Source organism: Mastomys coucha, unplaced genomic scaffold (genome assembly GCF_008632895.1).
Source record: "Mastomys coucha isolate ucsf_1 unplaced genomic scaffold, UCSF_Mcou_1 pScaffold15, whole genome shotgun sequence".
NCBI lineage: Eukaryota > Metazoa > Chordata > Mammalia > Rodentia > Muridae > Mastomys > Mastomys coucha.
In genome coordinates, this window is record NW_022196897.1 from 45,132,619 (window position 1) to 45,156,183 (window position 23,565).

Genomic DNA, 23,565 nt, shown 5'->3' on the forward strand with positions numbered 1-23,565 from the left:
AAGTATAAGTCACCCACAGATTTTATACGTAACAATTGCTCTGTGTTCTTTTGTCAGTTATACCTGGAATCTCAAGCAGAAGGGCTCAGATCTAAAATTATCATCTGGGCTTGTAATAAGTTTTGGCTTTTGATTTATAAGGACTAATTATGGGATACCTACAGCAATTTGAATGGTTTGTTATAATCTGGTTTTGTGCCTAAAATATTGAATGTACAAATGTACACATACACACACACACACACACACACAGAGAGAGAGAGAGAGAGAGAGAGACAGAGACAGAGACAGAGAGAGAGAGAGAGAGAGAGAGGGAGAGAAAAAGAGATTAACAAGAATGGGGACTTTCAGTTAAGTCAGAAGGCTTCATCAGAAGGTTCCATCCTTGTGAAAGATATTTTTAAAAGGTGATATTTGCAGTCATTATCCATCTCACCCTTACAGTCTGCTTAGATTTTGTTGATCTCTTTTCATTATCAGCATTTCCTTGTATTTCACCATTAATTCATATTGTCAGGCACTTGTTTCAGTTATCTTTAATTCTGTTAACTATAACCACCACTAAGGGCTTTATGTTTTTAAAATCTTGCTCTTGCTATTGTGGTTTGTCACATCATTCCCTTATCATTCGCTTAGAGGCTTGCCTGTGTCTACACAAGGGCATGAATATGAAGAGCATAGAGCATATTTGATGGAGTGCTTCACTTCTGCAGATAACCATCTGTATGATTTGAGACTCTGGGGAAATACACTGGTTTTACTTTCCACCCCAGTGCTTCACAAGAGGCCAAGGGTAGATTATGACTTTAAAAATAGTAAAACAGACAGACAGACTAAGCCTCAGATGCCATCTGCAAGTGACTGATGGTGAGACATTCAGTTCAAAGTCACATGCTATATCCCTTTCTAACTTTGTCCTTCATTAAATTAAATGTTCATAGGAAAAATCCAAGGGTAGTTTTTTTTTTTAATTTTCTTTTTTGTTGTTTTGTTTTTTTGTTTTTCGAGACAGGATTTCTCTGTGTAGCCCTGGCTGTCCTGGTACTCATTCTGTAGACCAAGCTGGCCTCGAACTCAGAGAACTCAGAGATCTGCTTTCCTCTGCCTCCCAAGTGCTGGGATTAAAGGTGTGTGCCACCACTGCCTGGCTAAAAGAAAAAACTTAAAATCTCAAATATAGGATTGAAAAAGCCAAAAGAAACAAACAGGATGGTAAGAAACTACTAAAAAATTGAGTAGTATATATAGAGAGAGCTAAGAAAACAAAGTAAATTGGGAATAGCTTAATACTAATGCTAAATGAATGAATTTTGGAAAGATGTAATCAGTCCTCACAAATCAAACAGTTGGCAAGAATTAATAAAATGTCTGGCTACCGTAATGTTAAATGTCCTTTTCATTGCCCAGTATTTATAGAATTGTTGGGGGCCTCAAGATTTCCTCAGGGTACCTCTTAAGTGACTAGTTATTTTGTATAAAGTCTATAATCTTTTAGGTCCAAACAGGTTCTCTACACAGAAGATGGTGTCCCTAGCCTCCCTCCTTTTAACAGTTTTGTGTAGCTCTCTGACTATTAAGGCAATGGGGGAGCACTCCTGTCGCTGATTTGCTTGGGTTATCAGCGACACAAAAAGTTCAAGCTAAATCAGATTATAAATTATCTTCCATTATGGACTAGTAAACAGGCTATTTAAGCAGTGAACATATAAATGAAAAAAGCAATTTAAACACAATAGTATACGCTCTGGTGGGGGCGGGAGAGAACAGGCACATTTTGACACAGTGTCCTCTTAATTTTTATCTGGGCTGCCCTAAAGGATCACATATACGAAGCTCTTCAGTTTCCGCCTTGCTCACCTATGAACTGCCTGTGTTACTTGGAGTGTAACCAAGACTTTACCAAGAGTCTTCTGAATCAAGTTTTCCCTGTCTCCCTCACCCTAGTGTGCATCAGCCCTATTTAAAGATGTAGACTTGGATGGAGTAGGTGTTCCCCAGACTGCCCTCCCAGCCAGAGTTTTTCTGAGTTGTAATTATGTCCCAATCCCCGCCCCAAATTCATGAATGGAGAACTGGTGTGCAATTTACAGCATATGCTGAAAACAGCTGTCTTTTATTACACATTATCTAATATGAGAAGTCTAGGTTTAGCGATTTGGCAGGCTTGAAAGCTACACATTCAGCTTTGACTGCAGTAGAGGAGGCTCCTTAGCTCCTCACTAGCTAGGAGCCTAGAGTCTAGGGCTGATCTTAGGGAGGCTCCTCTCCTTTCAGTGAGATGACTTAAGAGACAAGACATTAATATTCCACACGCAATGTCTCCTGCTATGCAGTGTGATTCACGGGTCTCTCGTTAGTACAAAATCAAGACCAAATACAGCAGCTGTCAGTGTGCAAAATAAAGAGGAAATCAGAAACACAGCTTGATGGATAACCCGCTTCAGAGCAGCTCAGAGACCAACACTGAAGCGACTTTAGATGCTCGGTTAGACTGTTATGCTCTTGCCATGTTCTTGCCTTGGCCCTGTGAACTCACTTTCCCTCTACACAACAATGTGGGTGTGGTAAGGAGAGGGTACAAAGTCAGAAGTAGGATTTTTTTTCTCTTTCTTTTTCTTTTTCTTTCTTTAAAGTGCTTTGTTTCAAGTTATGTCCTTGGCTCTTCCCAATTGCCTGCCTATCTCACTTTTCCTCCCAACTGTTTCATGAATACAGCTCCTCCCTACTTTTGAAAGTCAGACCATTAAGACAGGAAGGATTATCAAACTATCCAAAGACACAACAAAACAAAAGTAAAATCAGTGGCCCAACTTATTATACCCATATAGGAGGTAAATAGGATGTTCCATCTTCCAGGAAGTTCTGATCATAGCCCCACACCTCTTTTAAAGAATCGTTGGGTATTAACCCAGACATAAAAAACACTGCAGTATTGATGCTGCCTATTGATGAGGTACTAGTACAAAGAAAGTCCCTGCAGGCAGAACCCAACCCAGAACTATACCCATTACAAGCATCTAGCACCCACCCCTAACCAAAATTGAATGTGAAACCAGCCACCTAGAAGCTTCCTATTGAGCAATAACTTCCTCACTAAAAGAAAATTGGACAATGATGATCTGTTTGGGTCTAATTCATAGTCAAACGTCATACCTGCATGCCATATTCCTGGTTGTCACTGAAGCATTAGATAAGGGCCACCTTCATCACAGTCTCGTGGGAAAGGCAGTCAGGCACAATGTCTAGCCCTGGGGCCAGACATGGTTATAAAACTTCCCTTCCTTTCCATCACCCTCCCTCAGGAGTTTATATTGCAGAGACTTTGCCCCCCCACCCAAAAAAAGCAAGGTTCCAAATTAGAAGCATTCCTGGTGTGTCTGGCACTTCCTACAAACTCAGGTACTGAAATAATACGCACACACAGAAATCTATTTTTAAACAACTCTGAGTGCAAACAACCAGTGGATTCTGAAGATTAAGCTGAAGCTACAAGCTAGCCAGATATATCTTTGCTAAGCCAAAGCCACAACAACAAGAAGTATGAATGCTGACGTCACCCCAGAGTGGTGAGAATAACAGCAGACAGGAACACCTGTTACCACAATTGCCTCACAGTGATCCTCTTGCAGACCATTCGCACAGGGCCAGAGCTGTGGGCTTTTGTTTCTGTTATTGTTGTTTGTTTTCCTAAGGAAATAATTAATAGGTGGCAAATATCCCCATGGAAAATTTTAAAATCTTGACATACCTGTGTGAAATTTTACCGACAGGGATTACGGGAGTCTATGCCCAAAAGGTTTGTTTTAGTTTTGCTTTTTATTTTTTCCTTAAGGAAATAGAAATGTAAGAAAAGTTTTTAAGGATAGGAGGAGTGCACCACACAGTGTGTTAAAGAGTATGAGAGGAGAAAGAGAAAAAGAAATACAGAAGGGCACATACATAAGTGGAAGGCATAGGAAGTCTGTGTGCTCACACATTTTATATGCATAAATCCCTCTATTGTCCCCTTTAATGCCCATCCAGTTTTTCTTACTGTCCTTTTCCAATTTGTATTGTCTTATCTCAGGCTTAAAGCTAGCTGTGCCTCCTTGGTCCTTACTGCTATTGATCATCAAGTCTTTACCCTTTCTCGCCATTGCCTCATCTACCAAAGTAAAAGTCCCTCTACCTACCTGCCACATTTCTAGAATGAAGTTCCTAAAAATCCACAATGTCTCAAACCTATTTTTCAATGGCTATAGGTGCTGGTCAAATCAGTCAGTTCTAAATCTGTCCATTCAATCAGCTGATGATGAAAATACTCCATAGAAACAAAACATATGGCATCTGTACTGAACATGTATTAAGTTTCTTTTCTGCCCTCAGTCTCCAAATGCTATAATGTGACAGCTACTCACACAGTCAATGATACTGTCTCAGGTATTAGACATGTCCTAGTAGTTTATAGGCAAATACCCTGCCACTTTATATCAGAGACTCCAACATCTCTGGTCTTTGATTTTCAAAGATGGTGGTTTTGGAACCAATGCTCTGTGGATAGCAAAAGCCAACTGCACTGTTTTCTCAAGGAAATTTGCGACATGTCTGTCCCTTCTCTCACCTCTCACAGGCGCACTGAATTTTCCTGACATACCAGAGTCAATGGCCCCACATTAGGGATTCCCATGCGTAGGGTTATCCTACAGCCTCAGAGATGGCACTGCCCCCTAAAGCTGACCTTTGTCCAGATGATAGTTCAGTTCCCCTGGCAAGATCTGGCACAATGTGAAGCCTGAACTGAAAGGGAGATCTAGAAAGATTCTCTCCTTGGTGCATATATTAACAAGTGTTTTTCCTGGTAAGTAATAGACACAGGGCACAAATTGTAGGATAGCAAATGACCAGAATTTGGTTTAATGGCTTTGGAGCAAATAGAAAGAGAAACAGACTGCTCTCTATTTCGAATCTGAGTAGACCTGTTGGCGTTTCCTGTGTTGCCTATTTATAAACTGATACAGATGTTCACCAAACTTTGTATCGTGAAAGCACTTTGGATTGAGAATGGTAATCAAATATTAGTAAACGATGCTGTGATCTTCATCACTGTGGAAAATGCCAAGGAATCAGTTTACCACATCAGGTCCCGACTCTCCTCCAACTTTGTAATGCTGAAGTTAGATGCACTCCGAGGAGAACACGATATAGACAATGCTGTAGGCCGTAGAGTCATGTTTTAAATCAACTTTAAACATCTTATGCATGATTGCTTATGTAAATTCAAACACACACCTTGGACCTTATATAAAGTTATATGATTAAAATACATAAAGAGGTATATAGCTAATTTTTGTTACAAAATAAAGACCAAAAATTCAGAACAAATTCACTAGACACATTTTTTTTAGGAGAGTTCTCATCTCTAAAGACATTTTATAAAATAAAAATTTCCAAACAGCCTTTACCGAGTGCCAAGTACCCTGTAGGTTTCCTTACTTAAAGGGCATAGGGTTCGAGGAGGTTGTTTCTACTGTTATCTAATCAAATGAATGGAATTTAGTCTGATAGCTTCCTTTTAAGAAAGACATAATGTGAGGGCAGCTACAGACTTGCTCTGGATGCCACAGCTACTAAGCACCCCAGCTAGGTTTCTCACCAGCATTCACCTCCCCACAAAAGTTCTACTTCCCCAGAGCCCAAGGTTGTGTCTGTCCTCTGGGGCTGAAGAATTCACTTGGCTAACAAATGTCCTGTTCAAGGAGAAGTCTTCCCTTGATTGTGAACTGATAGGACCTAGAGGGAGACAATCAACGGGTACACAAACGGAGAAGGTCTGGTCGTGTGAGTTGTGTACCTGTAAACGACCTTCACGCTCGTTGCGCTCAACAACTTTCATTTTACCTGAGCACATCTTTAAACGAAGAGAAATATTTGAGTCCTACTTTTTTTAAAAAAAAAAAGTGACTGTTTTTCCATCCTTCAACTGTAACACTATCTCCAGTAGACACGTCACCTCCCCCTCACATGTATTCTCAGTCCTTAAAACCTAAGTTAATTGGCATAGTAGACAGAGGTTCTCCTCAGGGTAAAGAACTCTTCTCCTTTGAATAAGAACCGAAGTGACTCTTGAGGATGGGGAGTGAGGCTGGGAGTCAAACTTAACAGAGACACACGAGAGCCAGTACCACTTTCAGCAGAAGTCAGGCAAACGTGAACACTCTACACAGAGCTGCAACAGTACCTGCTTTCGTCCCCGGGGCAAAGTAGCCACAGTGTCTGCCAACACTTGAATCCTTCGGTTGTCTTCCAGCGTGAGCGGGCTTGTGAGTACGGAATAGGAGCCGTAGGCAGAGTGAGCACAGTATTCCAAATTGCCATTGCTGCCCTGCTGCAGAAACCTTTGCAGAGACATTGTGGACAAAGATTAATCCCGCCAACACATGGTTCCGTGGCCTTGCAGGAGGGAGGAAGCGAAATGCACAGCAGTCTGACTCGCAGTCAAAAAGTAGCAGAAAGAACCCATGTGACTGCTGTGGTTTGAGACACTGTTACACAAAGCCTATCGAGGAGTTCACTCCTACTCTTCAGTGCTCCCTGAGAGAACTTTGTGCTCCTTTCCTACAATTAAAAAAGAAAGAAAGAAAGAAAGAAAAATCAGTGTACGTTTCCTCCCTCAAACAGCCAGAACATAGAGTTTGATACTCTATGGCTACAGGTACTCAAAACAGAATTTTCCAGTTCTTAAAAGAAAGAAAAGAAAACAACCTTGCTCAAGTTCACTCATTTGCTTCCTACCCCTGCACTCATTTAATATTAGCACCTCCATGCATTAGACAGACTGTGCCCTCGCTCACTCTTTTAGCTGTAAATGTCACCTGTGCTGGCCAGGTTGTTCTCTGGTAAAGTCCTTGTAGTGTTCCTCCCTGAAGTACACCCTAGCTCATTAAAGTTCATCAAAAATGCATTCTGTCCCTAGAGCTATAGTCATTTGACATTCACCTAATTGCCTTTATGCCGCTTTATTCTTACTGAAATTATCCACCAGCTTTATAAGAACATAATGGGGAGGGAAAGGAAAGGCAGTGTATTTGGTGCAGAATGTGGTTCATATCTGGGACTCCACATAGCTTCAGCATCAGGGGAGAGAAAGCTGTGGGAAGGAAGGGGACAGTCAGGCTCAGATAGCACAGGATGTTTCCATTGTGTAGTGTGCTATCACAGAGTGCTTGAAAACAGCTGCTTTTTCATTTTTTTTTTACTTTGTATTTTTCAAGTCGTTGAAGATAACGGGTTTCTCAGAGAAGCAGGAAAGTAAAAAGGCAGAATCAAAGCAAAAATTAAAAGAAGTTTTAAATAGCACAAAAGTCAAACATGCACGTAAAAGTCATTTGGAAGGTCACTACTAGAGTTTACAAGAATTAGAAAAGCTTCAGGCTAGAATGGGGTGTGTGCACTAGAAGTAAAGGTGAGTTCAGCTCAAGCAGAACTGGCCAAGCATGAGTCATAAAGTCTTCAGAATTAATGAAAAGAGGAAGCCAGATCAGAGACGGTAAAGCTCTACCACAGCATGACTCCTTACTCTTGGAATGGGATTAAGATATAAACAAAATGGTGTCCCCTAAAACATATAAAATCTAAGTTGGAGATTACAAGCACACATCCTTTTAGGGGGCAGGTATGTGTAATTCAAAAGAAAGTGTTGATGACTTTGGTAGTTAAACAATAAATGGATCATAAAGATGCACATGTAGTACATGTGTATCTATACACATGCATCACATAAATGGGTGAGTGTACTGTGTGTGGTGTGGGTGGGTGTGTATGTGAAAGGGACAATAGAGAAACATGAAACATGTAACACAATTAATGGGTAACATCAAATTTTTTCTTCTAGGAATTTTACAGTCAGGTAAATGGATTAATCCTTCCAAACATCAAATTAAGCCAAGTTCTATTGATGAAAATGGTAAGTATATGAATTCAGTGTTATAAGGTGTTAGTCTGTAGGTTGCAGAAATTAATGATTAACTAGAGAAATGAGGAAGCATGTTTCACCACATGTTGTAAAATGCACCAAACAAGCTAAATCTTTCAATAAGTGCATTTACTTTGTATTCCATTAGTATAAAAATCAAAGGCGTGTTTGCTCCCTGCCTATACACATCAATCAGACCAGACCCATACCCATGAACTGGATAATCTCAATGGTTCAGATCTCTGTTCTAATTCTTGAGGTCTGCATCATGCCACTTACTATAGGCTTTAAATAATATCCTAATCAGTGGTCTCATTTATGATAAAATGACTCATCTTCAATGACAATGTAGCTTTCAGACACGAAATTGTTGACTTACAGAGGTATGTGACTGTAGATTTTTAAAAGTTGCGTGCTTTTTCTTTTTTCCTCTAAGATTTACCTTCAGAGAATGGTGGTAAGTGCCTGGTCGCCATTCCCTTTCAGCCTCTACATTACTGTGAGAAGGGGATGCAGAAGACGATCTGCTCAATCTGTCTACTGTACAGGTCTGAGGTGTGCTTCAGTGTCCACAGAACAGAAGGAACAGATCCAGAGTTTTTCTGCACTCTGCTCTCTAAAGAGGTCTGCCATATTTCTTCAGATCATCTCTTTAAGATCTAAATGCCACATGTGGGTCATAGTTAAGTACACTCACGACAGTTTCTGTATTAATGTACCACATCCTCTGCTTTTTGAGAGACCAAGAGACAACCTTTAACTTTAAGTTTATATCTTATTTTAAATGTACAAACTATAAAAGAAATGCCTGTCCATAAGAATAAAAGGTTACTTAAAAAGAAAGGAGTTACATTTTAGAAATTAATTAAATAGTAATTTCTTGAATCATCAGGGAAGTAAACCCAACCTAATGAAAAAAGAAAGAAAGAAAGAGAAAGAAAGAAAGAAAGAAAGAAAGAAAGGAAGGAAGAAAGGAAGAAAGAAAGAAGAAAAGTGGATGGGAGGGAAGGAGAGAGAGAGAGAGAGAGAGAGAGAGAGAGAGAGAGAGAGAGAGTCAATGATAACATATTTCAGAGGGGCTATTGTGCTCCTCAAGGGTGACCTGAGTGTGAGAACAGAACTCTTTAAAAGATTGTGCCACATGCTCAAAAGCTTACTTTCCACTGTTTGGGGCAAGTATTCCTCTTATATAAAGCATTTTGTTTATATATAGAAATCCATCTTTAGTATGAATGAAGTGAACCCTAAGGGGAATAGGAAGATTTAGTAGAGGCAGGTAAAAGGATGTGCTGAGTCCAGAAAACGGGGGCGGGGGGGCTGGGGGATGGTAAGAAGTTCTTCAAGAAACTGTGGCCAACCTGTTAACCATCCATAAAAAAAAAAATCAAGAATATTGACTCCACTGGTCTGATGGAGGCCTCAAGATTCTAATCCTGGCTCTGCTTTAAGAATACAGATTAGCATGTGGTCCACTTTGTGCATATGTCAATGCACTAAATTCCAGTGTACATAGCCATTGGATAAAGAGGTAAATAAGGTTAGCTGAGGTCAAGAGGATGGAACCCAGATCTAAGGGACTGTGCCCGTGTATGAACAGACATCAGAGAGCTCTCTTCCCATCTGTGGTCACAAGGAAGCAGCATGCAAAGGGAGGAACAGAGCCCAGGTGAATCGTCCAACACCTTGATCCTAGACTTGGAAGCCTCCAGGATCCTGGAAATGAAACTGTCCAGTGTGTAAAGCCAACCAGTGAATGGTGTGTCTTATACTATGGGACTTGTTATGCTCTGTCTCTTTTCCAGCAGCCTGAGCTGATTCATACGCTCTATATAGGATTCATATACTCTCAGTTTCCACGAATATAAACACGGCATTTAGAAGGAACAGATGTAAGAGTCCATGTTTAACACACTGTACAAAATAAGCTATTACTAGTGAATTTTGTTTTAAGTAGTAAGAATTCAAAAAGGAACCCTTTAAAGGAAGCAACTTAAGTTCCCTATGAACATGCCTGTCAACTACCCAGCATCCACATGTGCAGCAGAGGCTCTCACCACCCTCACAGAGTGTAAAGCTAGAAAATGTGCAGCCCCTACAGTAACTCAACAAGATGTGTTCACAAAGCAATATTACAGTTTCTGTAAAATTTCTGTACTCTTCTTTGCCACCTCCACGTCAACTTCCCGCTCTGGGTAACCAGGCCCATTGACTACCAGGCTGGACTGGAGGCAAGGAAGCTTAGCCTGGCAGGCGGTTGCAGGCAGGATCTTGGTCTTCAGTGGTGAGTATGCAGGGAACTACAGCTTTGAAGAACTGTTTCTGTTTATTGGAGGGGAGCTCTTTAAACCTTCAGGGGTGAGTAGGAGCTATCAGAATGAGCGAACATCATTGGCTGGGGCTGGGTGCTGGGAATGCGTCATTTGAATGAGGAGTAATTCCAGGTGCCCCTGGATATAACTTTATAAACGTAGAGGAAGTTTAACCAGCTTTGTGACCTCCTCTGGTGAGGCAAAGGGGCAGGGACAGGGCTACATGCACCAGGACACGCAGGTATGGAGCGGGGGTGGGGTGAGGGAGGACAAGGGTCTACTCCTGACAATGGCACAATGAGACTTCTGAGGTTTGCACATGCCTTGACCCCACTTTTGATCCAGGTTTGTTCCTCCAGGGAGCCATGCCTCTTAGCTAAAAAAAAAAAAATCTAGTCATTTACATAGAAAAGGAATAGGAGTGTGGTCACTGCCAGAGGTTTCCGCAACAATCTAGTTAGGTTTCCATTCTGGCTTGGTGATATTATTTGTTCAAGGTTTTATTTGGCTTTCTAGACTACCATAGCATTTTGTTTCTTTTTGTTGGTTCACTTATACATTTTTTTTTTATTTTTATTTTTTGCCTTTGCCCTTTATTTGTACCAAAATCTTTTATTTGACTCCCTGGACATAAGTGATGAGTCAAAGCTACTTAGGTGAAAGTGAACTAATTGTGTATTTGAATCTGTAGAAGGTAAATTTAATTTCAGAACGTTACCTGATATCTTTTTTAAATATAAAGCTCATCTAAATGCTTTTAATATTTCTTTTAAAATTTGTATTAAGATGTGGTATATGGGGGTGTGGGGTGTACACAGGCATCCATGTGTATACATACTTTTATGCAGTTTTCAGAAGAAGGTGTGAAATCTCCTGGAACTGAAGGTTGTGAATGGCCCATCATGGGTGCTGAAATCTGAATTCCAGGAGTCTAGAAAGGTGGTCATGGCTCTTACTCACTGAGTCCAATCTCTAACTCCATTATCAGCTAGTTCTAGTGACTGCCTTGGGCATTTCCATTTTCCCTGAATCAATGGGAATTAGATACCATTCTCTAAAAGAGAGTATTCATCTTCAGAAAAAGGCAACCTAAAATTATAGAGAAAGGCTTTCTCCAGAGTGTAGACAGTTCAAGGAAGAGAAATAACAGAGGCAGCTCATTTAAAGCTCTTTGCAACTGCAGTATGGAGAAGCACCAAGCATATGGCTGGAGTTACTAACACCTATTAAAGCAACAAAGAGAAAAACTTTAACCCTAACACAAATAATAGTGAACAATATTTTTAATATACAGGTAAGAAAACAATTTTCTAGCCTGTTCATGTTCAATTCACTTGTGCATGAAGCTAGGGATGAACCATAAAATCACCGTAGAGACGGGCCTAATTCATCTGAGACATGTAGCCTTATCAAGATCAACTCTTCTTGAAGGAATCTGGTAAGTTAACTCTGTCTTCTTCAAATGTAAAAATAGATGTTCCTCAACATCCATTCATTCGCTAATCACAGAGAAACATCACTGACGACTTCATAATAGTTCCATTCTCATTTCTCCCCATTTCAGCTGTGCAAAGGAGTGTGGAAGAAATATCTCTGTAAGACATGATGTTGTCAGTGTAAAGTGGCGTGTGTGCCACTTGGAGACGGGATTATGTGTACATTTTGAAAGCCACCATGGCCTGTGTACAGCTCCCGATATTACCCCAAATTATCTGGCAGTGCATAAGTGTTCTCTGGAATTTTAGAGGCTGCCAATGAAGTAGTTTTGAAGCTGTACCTTTCCAGATGAGAGTCCTTAAATTACACACTTCGGTGAAGAGGAAGAGGGGGTAACAGGAGTTCTGACTTGCAGCCTGGCTGTGACCTGCAGCAGCTGGGCTATTCATCCCTTGTGCTGTGTTCCTCCTCTGCCCAATTTACTTAGGTGATAAAAATAAAAGCCAAATGGAAACAGCAGGCCTATAGAAGATAGAAAGGAGGCCGCACAGTGTCCAGAGAACAATAGCCTATTGACTCCTCTGCAGCAAAGTGCCAGGCCAGGAACAGCTCCCCCAGTTTCCACAGACGTGGTTCTCTTTTGGAGAAATAAAACTGGGGTTAGAAAAAAATCTCTTTCAATAAAAAGACAAAGCAAATTTGTGTCGCCATCAGTTCAAGGAAACCTATTGGAGTTTCTCTAAAACTTTCTAGAACTATCTTTTTTCAAGCATTTACCAAGTTGGCCTGAGCAGGATTGGAACCACATTTGCTTTGCAAAGGCAGTCTTGTGGTGTGGAGTTGCCTTTCAGCAGAGACTGAGGCACTATAAATATTCATTTCACTTTTGAAAATTTTAAGCAAGCTAGGTTTCATCAGAAACAAATAATATAAATCAAGTTTAAAAAGAAATACCCCCAAATGCATGCTAAATATTGAAAGGCTGATCCATACCCAGAAATAATTTAATGATTCTAGACTTCCATGGATAGACTCCCCAAGATAGAAAGCTCAGTATAGAGGTAACAGCAGGGCACAGTGGTAGAGTCCTGGGATTCCAGCTTCTCAGGACAACTAATGTAGGTGTCTTCTTTTATCCAGGAGTTAAAACTAGCCTGGTGACTACTTTCAAAAGGGGAAAGAAGAAACTTAGCAATAGTTTTCCAGAGTATAAAATGCAAAAATAAAACACAAAGTAAGTAAGTTGCTTACACAACAGCAATTGTTATAAATGATACTTTGTAGATCTTGTTATAGATATACTTAATCATTAAAATTATTTCATTGTTATATTGCAATATTACAAAGAAACTTAAAAGATTGGGTAAAAAGAGCCATTATCAAAAACAACTACAACATCATAAACAAGCAGGACTCTAGAAAGCATTTTGATGCTCCAAATATTCAGTGCGCTACAAATCAGAATCCCTAGTTTTGTTTATAACGTTTAAGGAGCATTCTTACAGCTGTCTGAGAGAGAAAATCCATAAGACTAGTCAAGACAAATTGCAAAATAATGACGGTGGTGTGTGGAGGTGTGGTGAGGCATCAGGGGACTGTTTTCATGAGCATTGTGTAATGTAATGTAACTCAGAGCTGCATGTTCTGTGGCTATCCCTGGAAGATCTTCTCTTTTTCTGAAGGGAAATGGAGGAGGAGTGGAACTGGGGGAGAGGAGAGGTGGTAGGGGAGGGACAGGGATCACAGGAGGGAGGGGAACCTGCAGTCAGAATGTACTATATGAGAGAAGAATAAAAAATAAAATAATTTTTTAAAACAAATTAAAAAGAAAAAATAGTAGTACATGCTGTCAGATGAATACTGAAACCCCCCAAATATCCAAGCATGTGTACAATTTTATATAATCAAGTGATTCCAACTCATTTGGAAATGAATAGACCTTTCAATAAATAAAACCAGGACCTATGGGAGGAAGGGAAATTAAATCATATTCCTTTACCAGAAGTGAGTAAACTCCTGATACTTAAGCTGTCACATGCACACATTTAGAATATATAGTAAACAGAAAATATAAAATATTTCAATAAGATAAGGTCAGGAATGGCTTTCCTCCATAATTCATAAAAACTCAGAAAGTATCAACAGCAAGAAGATGAGAAAATCTGTCCAATGGACAAGATGAAAATGAAAAGCCAGCCAGGTATTACTTGACAGAAGCAATTACTTTGTGACTATAATAAATAGAATGCTTAGGCTGGGTTCAGCTCACTTGCTGATGAGTGCAAGGCCATAGGTTCAGTCCATACAATTAGAAGAGGAGGAGGAGCAGGAGGAGGAAGAGGAGGAGGAGGAGGAGGAGGAGGAGGAGGAGGAGGAGGGAAACAGTAAATAGAGTGCCCTAAATTGTATTTTTTAGAGAACTATTTTTCAAAATACAAAGCCATGAACAAATATTTAGAGAAGAAATCTGAATGACCAGTATACCTTTCAGTGTTCAACCTTCTTAGTGAAACAGGAAGTAGAAAAAATACTATTGCTTACCAGATGGAAAAGAGTTTGGTGATGTATAGTACTGGCCAAGTTGCAAATAAATGGGCAGTTAGACACTCGAGGTAGGAAGATAGATCTACAAGCCTTATTAGTGATGTCATTTGACAGTATCAAACTAAGTGGGCAACTACTATTTCTAGCTTTAAGAGTCCTGGGAAAATCCCTCTATCTGCAAAGAGTCTAAGAATGATTCTAGGAAGACTGTTAGAAACTACAAATCAAGGGTTTAATTATGCATCATGCAGGATGTTGTTAAATGATTTGTGGTGTTTCAATTCTATGGAATGCATTACACTACTTGGAAAGTGTAAAACACGTATGCATGTGATGATTAAGACTTCTAAGTCAAAGACAGAAGAGGAATGTGCACAATATGAGCTGCTTTTGCTTTAAAAACAATACATGTATGAATACTAACATAGGCAGACATAAAGGAAAGATTAAAAAAAATACAAAATGACCTGTTAATCCAGGTTACCATGTGAGAGCCAAAGTTACTTTGCTTAATTACTGTGCCTAAAAGATTCATGAAGCAAAAATACCTCTAACCTGTAAACTCCTTGTGTAAGGACCAATACTTCCTGAAGTGCTGGAAGCTATTGTTTATTGGAGATAACAAGCCACACGTTTTCACTCTCCTAATTAAGTTTTTCTGACCCATCTACATCATTTGCTCTTGATCACATGTGAGCAGGAGGTCTGTGGGCAGGAAATACCATCAGGATCAGGATGTATGCTTGTCCTGATTAGATATAGGTGGGAGGTACCTAGGCAGAAAATACATCTGGATGTATGCTTTCCCCTGATTGGACCTGATAGAAAATGTGGTGAATTGTGGGTTTTGCCTTTTTAAGCCCCTGCAAACTGTGACTGGGGCCATTTTCTGGAAACCCAGAAATGAACCTGGCCAGAAAGTCCATCAACCTGGCCAGTATTTAATTACAGTTTGCTTTAAATTTGGCTCTAAATTGTGGTAGTGATCTTACTGTAGACTGGTTGGATTAACAACTGGTGAAAGGCTTGGAGAAGAAAGAGAAAGACAATTCTCAAAGCCTCTGTTATAGAGGGTTTTAACCTTCCGTGTATGTGTTCATCTACACACTGTTAAATCAGCTTTTCAATAATTTCAATAATCCACAGATAATTTTAAGGAGCCAGCTAGAGTGTGTGTGTGTGTGTTTGTGTGTGTGTATGTGCAAGTGTGTGTCTGTCTGCCTGCCTGCCTTAAGTCACATTGTACCCTTTTTCTCCATCACCCACACTCACACAGCTACATTTCAAAACCAAGCCTTTCATAAGAATTCAAGATAAACAAATGAGGATGGTTCTTTCTTCTTCCCCTGTCTCCCCCCCTAAGACTCACCTTTTGTATAACCTCACCCTTTCACTTGAGTGTGGGCAGTTACACAGAACTGGGAAACCCTACAGAACTGGGAAACTCTTTCTTAGAAAGCTAGAGGCCTGCCTGGGAACTGAAATTATACAAGATACTTGGAATAACAAAATACTTTTGTAAAGTCTGGGTATTTTCCTCCTTAGTCCACTATTCCTGCTCCTGCTTGTTCTGGTAGATACCTGATGTCATACTACATCTTAACCTGTCATAGTGACCTTCCTTCTGCCCTGTCCACAGAAGGCTGCTCCTTCGGGGAACTTATGTACTCCTTCTTTGTTCCTCAAGGTTGTTCCCCCAGTCCTAGTTCACTTGTCTTTTCTCTCCATTCAAATGCCAGCTCAAAAGGAACTAAAGAGGCACTAGTTCAACCCAATTGGATGGAGGAAGATGTTAAAGAACATCCAAAAGGAACAGCTCCCAGGAAGCTTTCCCTTAGAGTTCTCCAAATAGTCCTCTCTCCAATCTGCTCTCCATCTGCTGCTGGGAGTCACTCTGCCACCTGTAGAGGATGGCTTTGAACATGGTAAATGAATCAGCAAAGAGGGTCAGCACATAGAAACTAGTGGAATGTGCATTGGCTTCCCCAATTTTGTTTTCATAATCTAGAAGTGTGTGTGTGTGTGTGTGTGTGTGTGTGTGTGTGTGTGTGTGTGTGTGTATAAAACAGAAGGAGCTACAGATCGGCAATAAGGTAACTTCTAAGAAAACCAGAATCCTTTATTTTATTTCTACCCCAGCCTATTTACAATTTTAAGTAGATATAAAATCTCAGTTGCTTTGAGATTTAAATGCAATACAGTGAAAAACAGTATATTCCTCATTTCTAGCAATCCCTGAGCTAACATAAAGCCTGACTTAAGGAAACAAGAAATAGCTCCTAAATTTTAATAACTAAAAATAGTAAGTTAAATACATATAGCACAAAGTACTATGTATGAGATATAAACTAACAATGTGGCTTTCCATGAATCCACATTAGAATCTCTAAAAATATATGCAATCAATAATCTCTCACTTGCTTGCTCTCATTCTCTTGCCCTCTGTCACTTAAAGGAACAAGAAAATAAATTTACAAGACGCAGAGTAGAAGAAACTTCAATCACCTCACATAATATCTTTTACTTGCAGGTGTAAACCAAAGGCAGTGGTTTAGTGGTGGAACTCTCAGTACATCACACAGTCTCCTTCAGAACTCTACAAACATTTCCTACTTGAATACTTATGACAAGAGGTAGGCATCCACCAGATATTCTTATACTCATACTTTCTGCAAGGATAGTACTATATTGCTTCTTTTCTAGAAAAGGATGCTACATCTAACACACTTGCTCAAGGGTACATAACTAGGTACAGCCAAGTTTACCATCCAATGGTGATCAAGTAAACTATGCTACAATTGTTGCCCCACAATTGTGCTAATCTTGAGGAGATGGGAAATATGACCCTTGTCCTGATGAGTTTAAGACTCTAGTGAAAATATAATGGTTTTTTTTTTTAAGGCTGAAGTCCTAACCCTTAGTACTTGTAAGACTGTGTATGTTTAAAATAAGCATTTGCAGATGGAATCATAAGATGGCATCATTAGAATACACTTTAATCTAATAGATCTAATGATTTTATCAGTAGAGAACAATCCAATGTGACCATAGAAGCAGATTTTGAAATTGAAGCTTTGCACTTGTACCCCAAGGAACACTGAGGTTGGCTGCTCACGATCACAAACTGGGAAGAGCCATGGAAGAATTTTGTCCAATCTCAGGGAAGCAGAGTCAGGATTTCAGACTTCCAGCCTCCAGAGTGTGAGAGACTGACTTTCTGTTGGTTTCAGCTACTACGTTTGATTAATCTGTAGCATAGTATATGATCCATTACTACTCTTTAGAGACAAGATGATATTAAAAGTGGAACATGCCCTTCACTCCTGGTACAGTCTAGTATCCCAGGACATTGACTCAAAATGCAATGGAAAGTATTAAAATGTTACAAACAATACATGGTGAGTTGTGTTCAATGCAGAAATATGAGTGACACTTTCTCTTTAGCCAATCAATGCTAGACATCTGACTGTAAAATAAGAATGAGGGTGGGTGGGAGAAGCAAAATGTTTGTGTAATGAATAATGAAGTCTAGGGAAATGTGAATTACTTCAGACACTGGGGTTCTAGGGGCCAGCCAGAGTGCTTCATTTCTTCACTTCATAAGGACATCATATTCTGAACTGGAGTTTTATTTACAGAACAAGACAAGCCATACACATGCCCATTTGTAAGACTGAGAGCAAAGAAAAGTTTGATGAGATAAAACCAGTGAACTCAAGAACCAGAAGATAACAGAAGTTATCTAGGCTTCTGAAGTTACTACTTCCCTATGTGGACCACCCACCATCTGAAGGACTTTTCCAAGACCAATGTCATTTGGAATGTTTCTCCATGTACTCAACACAGAGAGAGATGTCACATTATTATGAGTGTCAAATACTAATGGGTAGAAGAGTCTTTGGCAATGCAAAACACTACAATAAAATCAAGGGTTTAGAGATTCCCTGGACTAAACAACCTAAGTTTCCATGCCACCATATTACTAAGGCCATTATGGTATAATTCTACTATACTAACAATAGTGGGGGCCATATGATTTTTCAAGGCAGAAAATTACATCATTTCAGCCGCAGAGTTAAGTTCAGATTTTTTCACATCTTTTGTAACTCCTCTGACCTTTGGCCGGCAGCCTTTCTCAGCCACATGTCCCTGTACAAGTACCCTTTCACATGCCTTCTTAGGAATAAGGAACAAGGAAGGCCAGTGGGTGAGGCACAGGTCCTTATGCTGCTGACTGAGCTACTTCATTGATCTCAGCTTCATGGTGCTCAGCTCAGCTTCTACATCAGGACCAGTGATGCTGCATATCATCATGTGGGGCACACAATATCCAGTACATAGTAACCTCTCCAAGCTTCCCGGTATGGTTACTATTACCCATAGCCTTCCTTCCAATGATACTGCCCTGCCTCTGTTCCATGAACACACAGTGTTCCTTCCAGTTTCTCATTTTTGTTCACAACACATGCTTCACTAAATTCATCTATTTTATCTACATTGGTACCCATCCTCCGAGGCTTATCTTAAATTCCTTATCTTTCTCCAAGTTCCACTTGATGCTCCACGAAGCAATGAGCCTCTCTCTTCAGACACTCCAAAACACCTCCCATGATTCATCATCACATTCTGCCCTAATCAAATGAAGTGTGTCCTTTTTTCTTCTCAACTCCAGCTGTATATCCCCCATGTATCCCTGGCCCAATACATTGCTCTTTTCTCATTTATTTGTATCCTTCAAGCACTTAAAAGAGAAACACATTTGTCAGAGATCTCAGGAAGTAGTGACAAATGCATTCATAATTTCCTTAAAGCTCTGGAAGTTAATTTATTTTCTGTGATTATTTACTTAGGGCAATGTATGTGGTTGCTGGATAGTATTTGTGATGTTTTTAATATTTAAATGTAATTTATTCTCTGGACTGTTTGCCTTAATTGCAATGAATATGGCTATTTTAAGGCAAAACTGAAATATAATAGTAATGTACATTTTACGATACACCTTGATAATGTGGTGCCGTGGATTAGAATAAACACAGTTGATTTACTAACTGCTTTTCAAAGAGGAAAAAAATCACACTGAGTGTGTCCAAAGGTAATAAGAAGTATCTTAATATCCCAAATACAAAGTTTGGAAGATGTGCAACACAACTAAGGAAGTGAAGTTTGCAGCCTTAGCCTTGCCATGAGATGTTCATACACTACACTATAGATAGAACCAAACTATCTGAGGCAGTGCTATGTGACAGATACAATCTGTCAGCCCATCTTTCTCAGGGTCTCTTTTTATATGATAGGCCCTCATATTTTATCACCTCTTCCTCTGAATGTCCCACCATCTCATTTAGCTCCTTCTTGTCTTGAACTCAAGGCTCGGCCCTCAGCACAACTCACACAATAAAACCACAAAATGGTCTCCCATTTTAGTGTCCCCAGCTGTCCATCTTCTAATGTTGTCATCTGAACATATTGTGAGATACCTGCCATATTAAATTTTAATTCCCAATCTTTACATTCAAGCCCATCTACGATGCAGTTTTTAATGTAATTTTTCAGTTATCAGTTTTAATCTAAACACACGGGACTTGTTGCAGCAAGATGTAAAAGCTTTCCTTCTGACAGCTCACTTGGGAGAAGCATACCAAAGTATCTTTAAGCTGTTTTCCCTGCCTGTAACCTACTTTTTATCCCTTATCATTGAATTGCATACACGCTACATGGCTCACCTCAGATGCTCCCTCCTCTGCAGTATCTTTCTATACCAGCAGCAGGTTATGTGTCCTACCACTCCTGGACTCCTAAACAGTTCACGTTTTGCCTCAGTGACATAGCCTCTGGTACATGTCCACTTCCTTACTCACATCATCATTCAGGGATAGTAACCTCACTTTGTATATTTTTGTGACACCTCCCCACTGCCTTAAACAATATTGAGATAAAATCCAGATGACCAGATGACATGTGGAAAAATAAAATTATTTCAAATGGCTAGTTGATTTAATGAAACCTCACAAGGGAGTTTCTGGGGAGATGAGGAAGAATAGGGAGCAGATAAAAGAGACTAAACTGAAGAATTTTATTTCAAACTGTATTTCATGTTCCTCTGGTAGGGCACTCAGTAGCTTGAAGGAGGAATGCTCGGTATGTTTAGGGAAACACAGTGATATAATGTCTCCCCGAGAAATTTGTGTTGTTTAAACAGAGCTGAACAAGTGGAAAAGTGGATGTGATTATTATTTGGGGCATCAGTAAATAACAGTCTAGGCCAAGTACAATCGTCTAAATGCTGGCGTCTTATATTAGCAGCATCTGAAAGAGATGTCCTTGACCATTTTACAGGGACAAAGAATGCCTTTTTGACCCCTTTCTTTTTAATGATTTGAGACACAGTGTCCTATGGCCCAGGCTGACCTTTAACTCCAGATCCTCCGGCATGGGCATCCTATAGCTAGGATTACAGTCATGCACCTCTATACCTGGGTGCGAGGATGCACTGTTTGCTGCTGGCAGTAGCAACTATGACAGTAAGCATTTCAGCCTCACCCTACTCACTCCACAGCACTGGAGCATTAAAATGCAGAACGTGTAATAGTTGTGTCTGGAAAGAGACGGTAATTACTGGCCAGGGCTGATGTAAATTCTTGCTAGGACCTCTTGAAGGACTCTGATCAGGGCTGAGCAGTGAAATGAAGGCATAGCAGCTGCTTGCCAGAGCACGTGTGCCGTGCGGAACAAAGACAGCAAAATATATCCCTGGCTCTTAGCCACAAGCTAAGAAAGTGAATGAAGAAGCAGCCAGATTGTATCGATCTGTCGCTCCTCTCTGGGATATGGCATTCAGCTCCATAGTCAGTGTGTAAGACAACACTCACTAACAAGGAAGAGGCTTGCTAATATTCCCCAGTCTTTCTTATGCTGTTGTACATCTCTCTAAATGGTAGCTGTCTCAAGACCTCTGTGTTCATGCCGCATACCTTTCCTCACTCATAACATACAACAAAAATCTTTCTATATACAGCACGCTAATGCTTAACTGCAAAGGAGTGTCTCCTTCTCCCCTATTCACTCTGAATAACTGGTCCAAATTTTCACCTGCAAGTCCAGAGGCTGCAAGGTGGTCCTTGGCTACTCCATGGATTCCCTTCCCATGGATAGTCTGCTCACTAGTGCTTTGAATAGCAGTGTTAGGAATCTTCTCTTCCATGTACAGATAGCCCTGATCTGTCAACATATACTACACTTAACTTTATTTATTTTTCAGCTATGGATCCTATCACAGTGTAGAGGACAGACACTGAAGGTTCCATGCCCCGTGTATCTTTATAAATCTGTAAAGACACATTGATAAGAAGCCAGATAGTTTATTAAGGGGAAGAGACAGAGAGGTCTGAGGGCGTGCCATGTCTCTGTTGTGGCCTGGTTCTAAGAGACGGGGGGGTGGGGGGGAAACAACCTGAGGTGAGGTCTCCTTGTTTTTGTGGGTCATTAACATAGCCCTCACCTTTCCCAATTTTTCATGAAGCACTAGGCTTTTCTGAGCATGCTTCCACTGGATGACTGAAGCCCAGGTGGACTTTGGACCACCAGTCTTCCCTTTGATGTAGCCTTACCTGTTTTATATCCGGAATTTCCTCCTTCACTGTTTTACTGCCTTTATATCTGATTTGACTTTTTCAAAAGGTCAGCGTTCCCTTTAAATTATAAATAGTTCATGAGTGGCATTCTGGACGTTTTCCAGTCCCCAGCTTGTCCCTTGCTGGCCACTTGCCACACTTTGCTTCATAGTTTCACTGTTGGAAGGTGGCCCACTGTTCCAGGAAACTGGAAAACCAAACCACCTAAACAGCTGAACTCCTCAGGTAGAAAAATAAAGTGTTATTTGTTTGATGTGAATGTTGGGAGTGTTTAGGGACATACAAACAGGGTGGGAGTGGAGTGACTTTTCTATTGTTTTCAAATGAAACACCTTGGCTGAATCTAGCCTTCCCCTTTCTCCAGCTTTGAAATGTGATTTCCCTGAAGGAAGAAATGATACTGTGGAATTTGTGGAATACTAAGAACACTGAAGACCATCTAGTGCTGGCTCAACACCCTGAAGCACTCTGCACCACTTTGCAAGCAAGCAGTAAATAGTTAATTATTTACTTGTTCCATGGGCTCCTGAAGGACTTAGGTGCAGAGAGAAATACATTTCAGTGTTGTTTGCTCTAAGCACTGTAGTCTGTAAGTTTTATACAGGTTTATAACTATAATTCTTTTTCCTTAAAAAAAAATCAAACAAACAAACAAACATGTTATTTCTTGCAGGAACTCTAACAAGATTTGCAAAGGAACACCCAAATTGGTATGCAAGCCAGGTTTGAGGAAAAAGTAGGGCAGGCTAAGATGCCACAGAAGGGACTGAACATGCATTAATTTTTCTATTTTCATTCTTTCTGTTTCAGAGTTGATGTTTGGACATGACTGTGAATACAAAAGACACAAGGGATTCTGCAGTGAGACAGAAAGAAATGAGCACTGCATACATGCCGACAGCGCAGATTGAAGATGCTCCCTAACGTCTATGTGCATCCATCCCCAGCTGTACAAATGATGCATTTTCCCAGCAAGGTGGACTCAAGGCACTCTGCACCTCTCCTCGCTTTGTATTCTGACTACATTAGAAGGTGAGAAGACATTAAATTTGCCTTTTGCCATTCTGAAATGGACAGTCTGATAAAGGAACAGCCACTTGCATGAAGATACAATAGGCCATTGGAAGGAGCTGTCGGTTGAGGACCAGCCCTCAGCTTCCCAGAATACCACTCTTCCCATAGAAGCACACTACTGTCTACTGGAAGATCATCAATTGAACTTAGCCTATTTTTCATTTTGCCTCATAAAATCAGCCTTCCAACCCTTCACTCATTTTTATTCTCTTTCAGCTCATCTCTAAGAGTTCCACGTGGCATAAGATAATGTAACTTTTCAATAAAACATAAAATAATCAGTTCATTTATTCATCAGAAGTCTCAGCCTTCTAGCTTTACTATTTTTCTGTATCTCCCAGTAAAAATAATTCTTTGCTGCTATTTCTTGACTTAAGACCAAATTCTCATCCATATTTCTGGTTTCGCTCTTTTCCTATGCCTTTTCATGTGCGGCAGATCAGACTGCTAAGACTGCTGAAGCCTGACACGAGGAGCATTTAGTGCTCAATCTTGCTGCCCACTGCCTGTCACCCATCCATCAATTCAGAAATGAATATGTACAAATGTATTTCACAGTCTTGGCAGGACAAAATTTTTAAAGACTCTGATTGATTTTACAACATCTACCAAATTACTT

At 40.2% G+C, this 23,565-nt stretch overlaps 1 protein-coding gene and 1 long non-coding RNA gene across 2 annotated transcripts in view; one reads left to right on the forward strand and one right to left on the reverse strand.

Moving 5' to 3' along the window:
- Cytip (cytohesin 1 interacting protein) overlaps positions 1-6,504 on the reverse strand; it is a 30,559-nt gene extending 24,055 nt beyond the window's left edge. The window contains exon 1 of the mRNA XM_031370306.1: positions 6,218-6,504. Within this exon, the coding sequence (XP_031226166.1) occupies positions 6,218-6,388 (171 nt within the window). The 5' untranslated portion in view covers positions 6,389-6,504. The remainder of the gene's footprint in view (positions 1-6,217) is intronic.
- A 3,967-nt stretch (positions 6,505-10,471) lies between these two features.
- On the forward strand, positions 10,472-23,309 carry LOC116092000. The gene is made up of 3 exons (XR_004119138.1): positions 10,472-10,501; positions 12,087-12,089; positions 22,685-23,309. It is a non-coding gene; the product is annotated as an uncharacterized LOC116092000 (long non-coding RNA).
- The last annotated feature ends 256 nt before the right edge of the window (positions 23,310-23,565 follow it).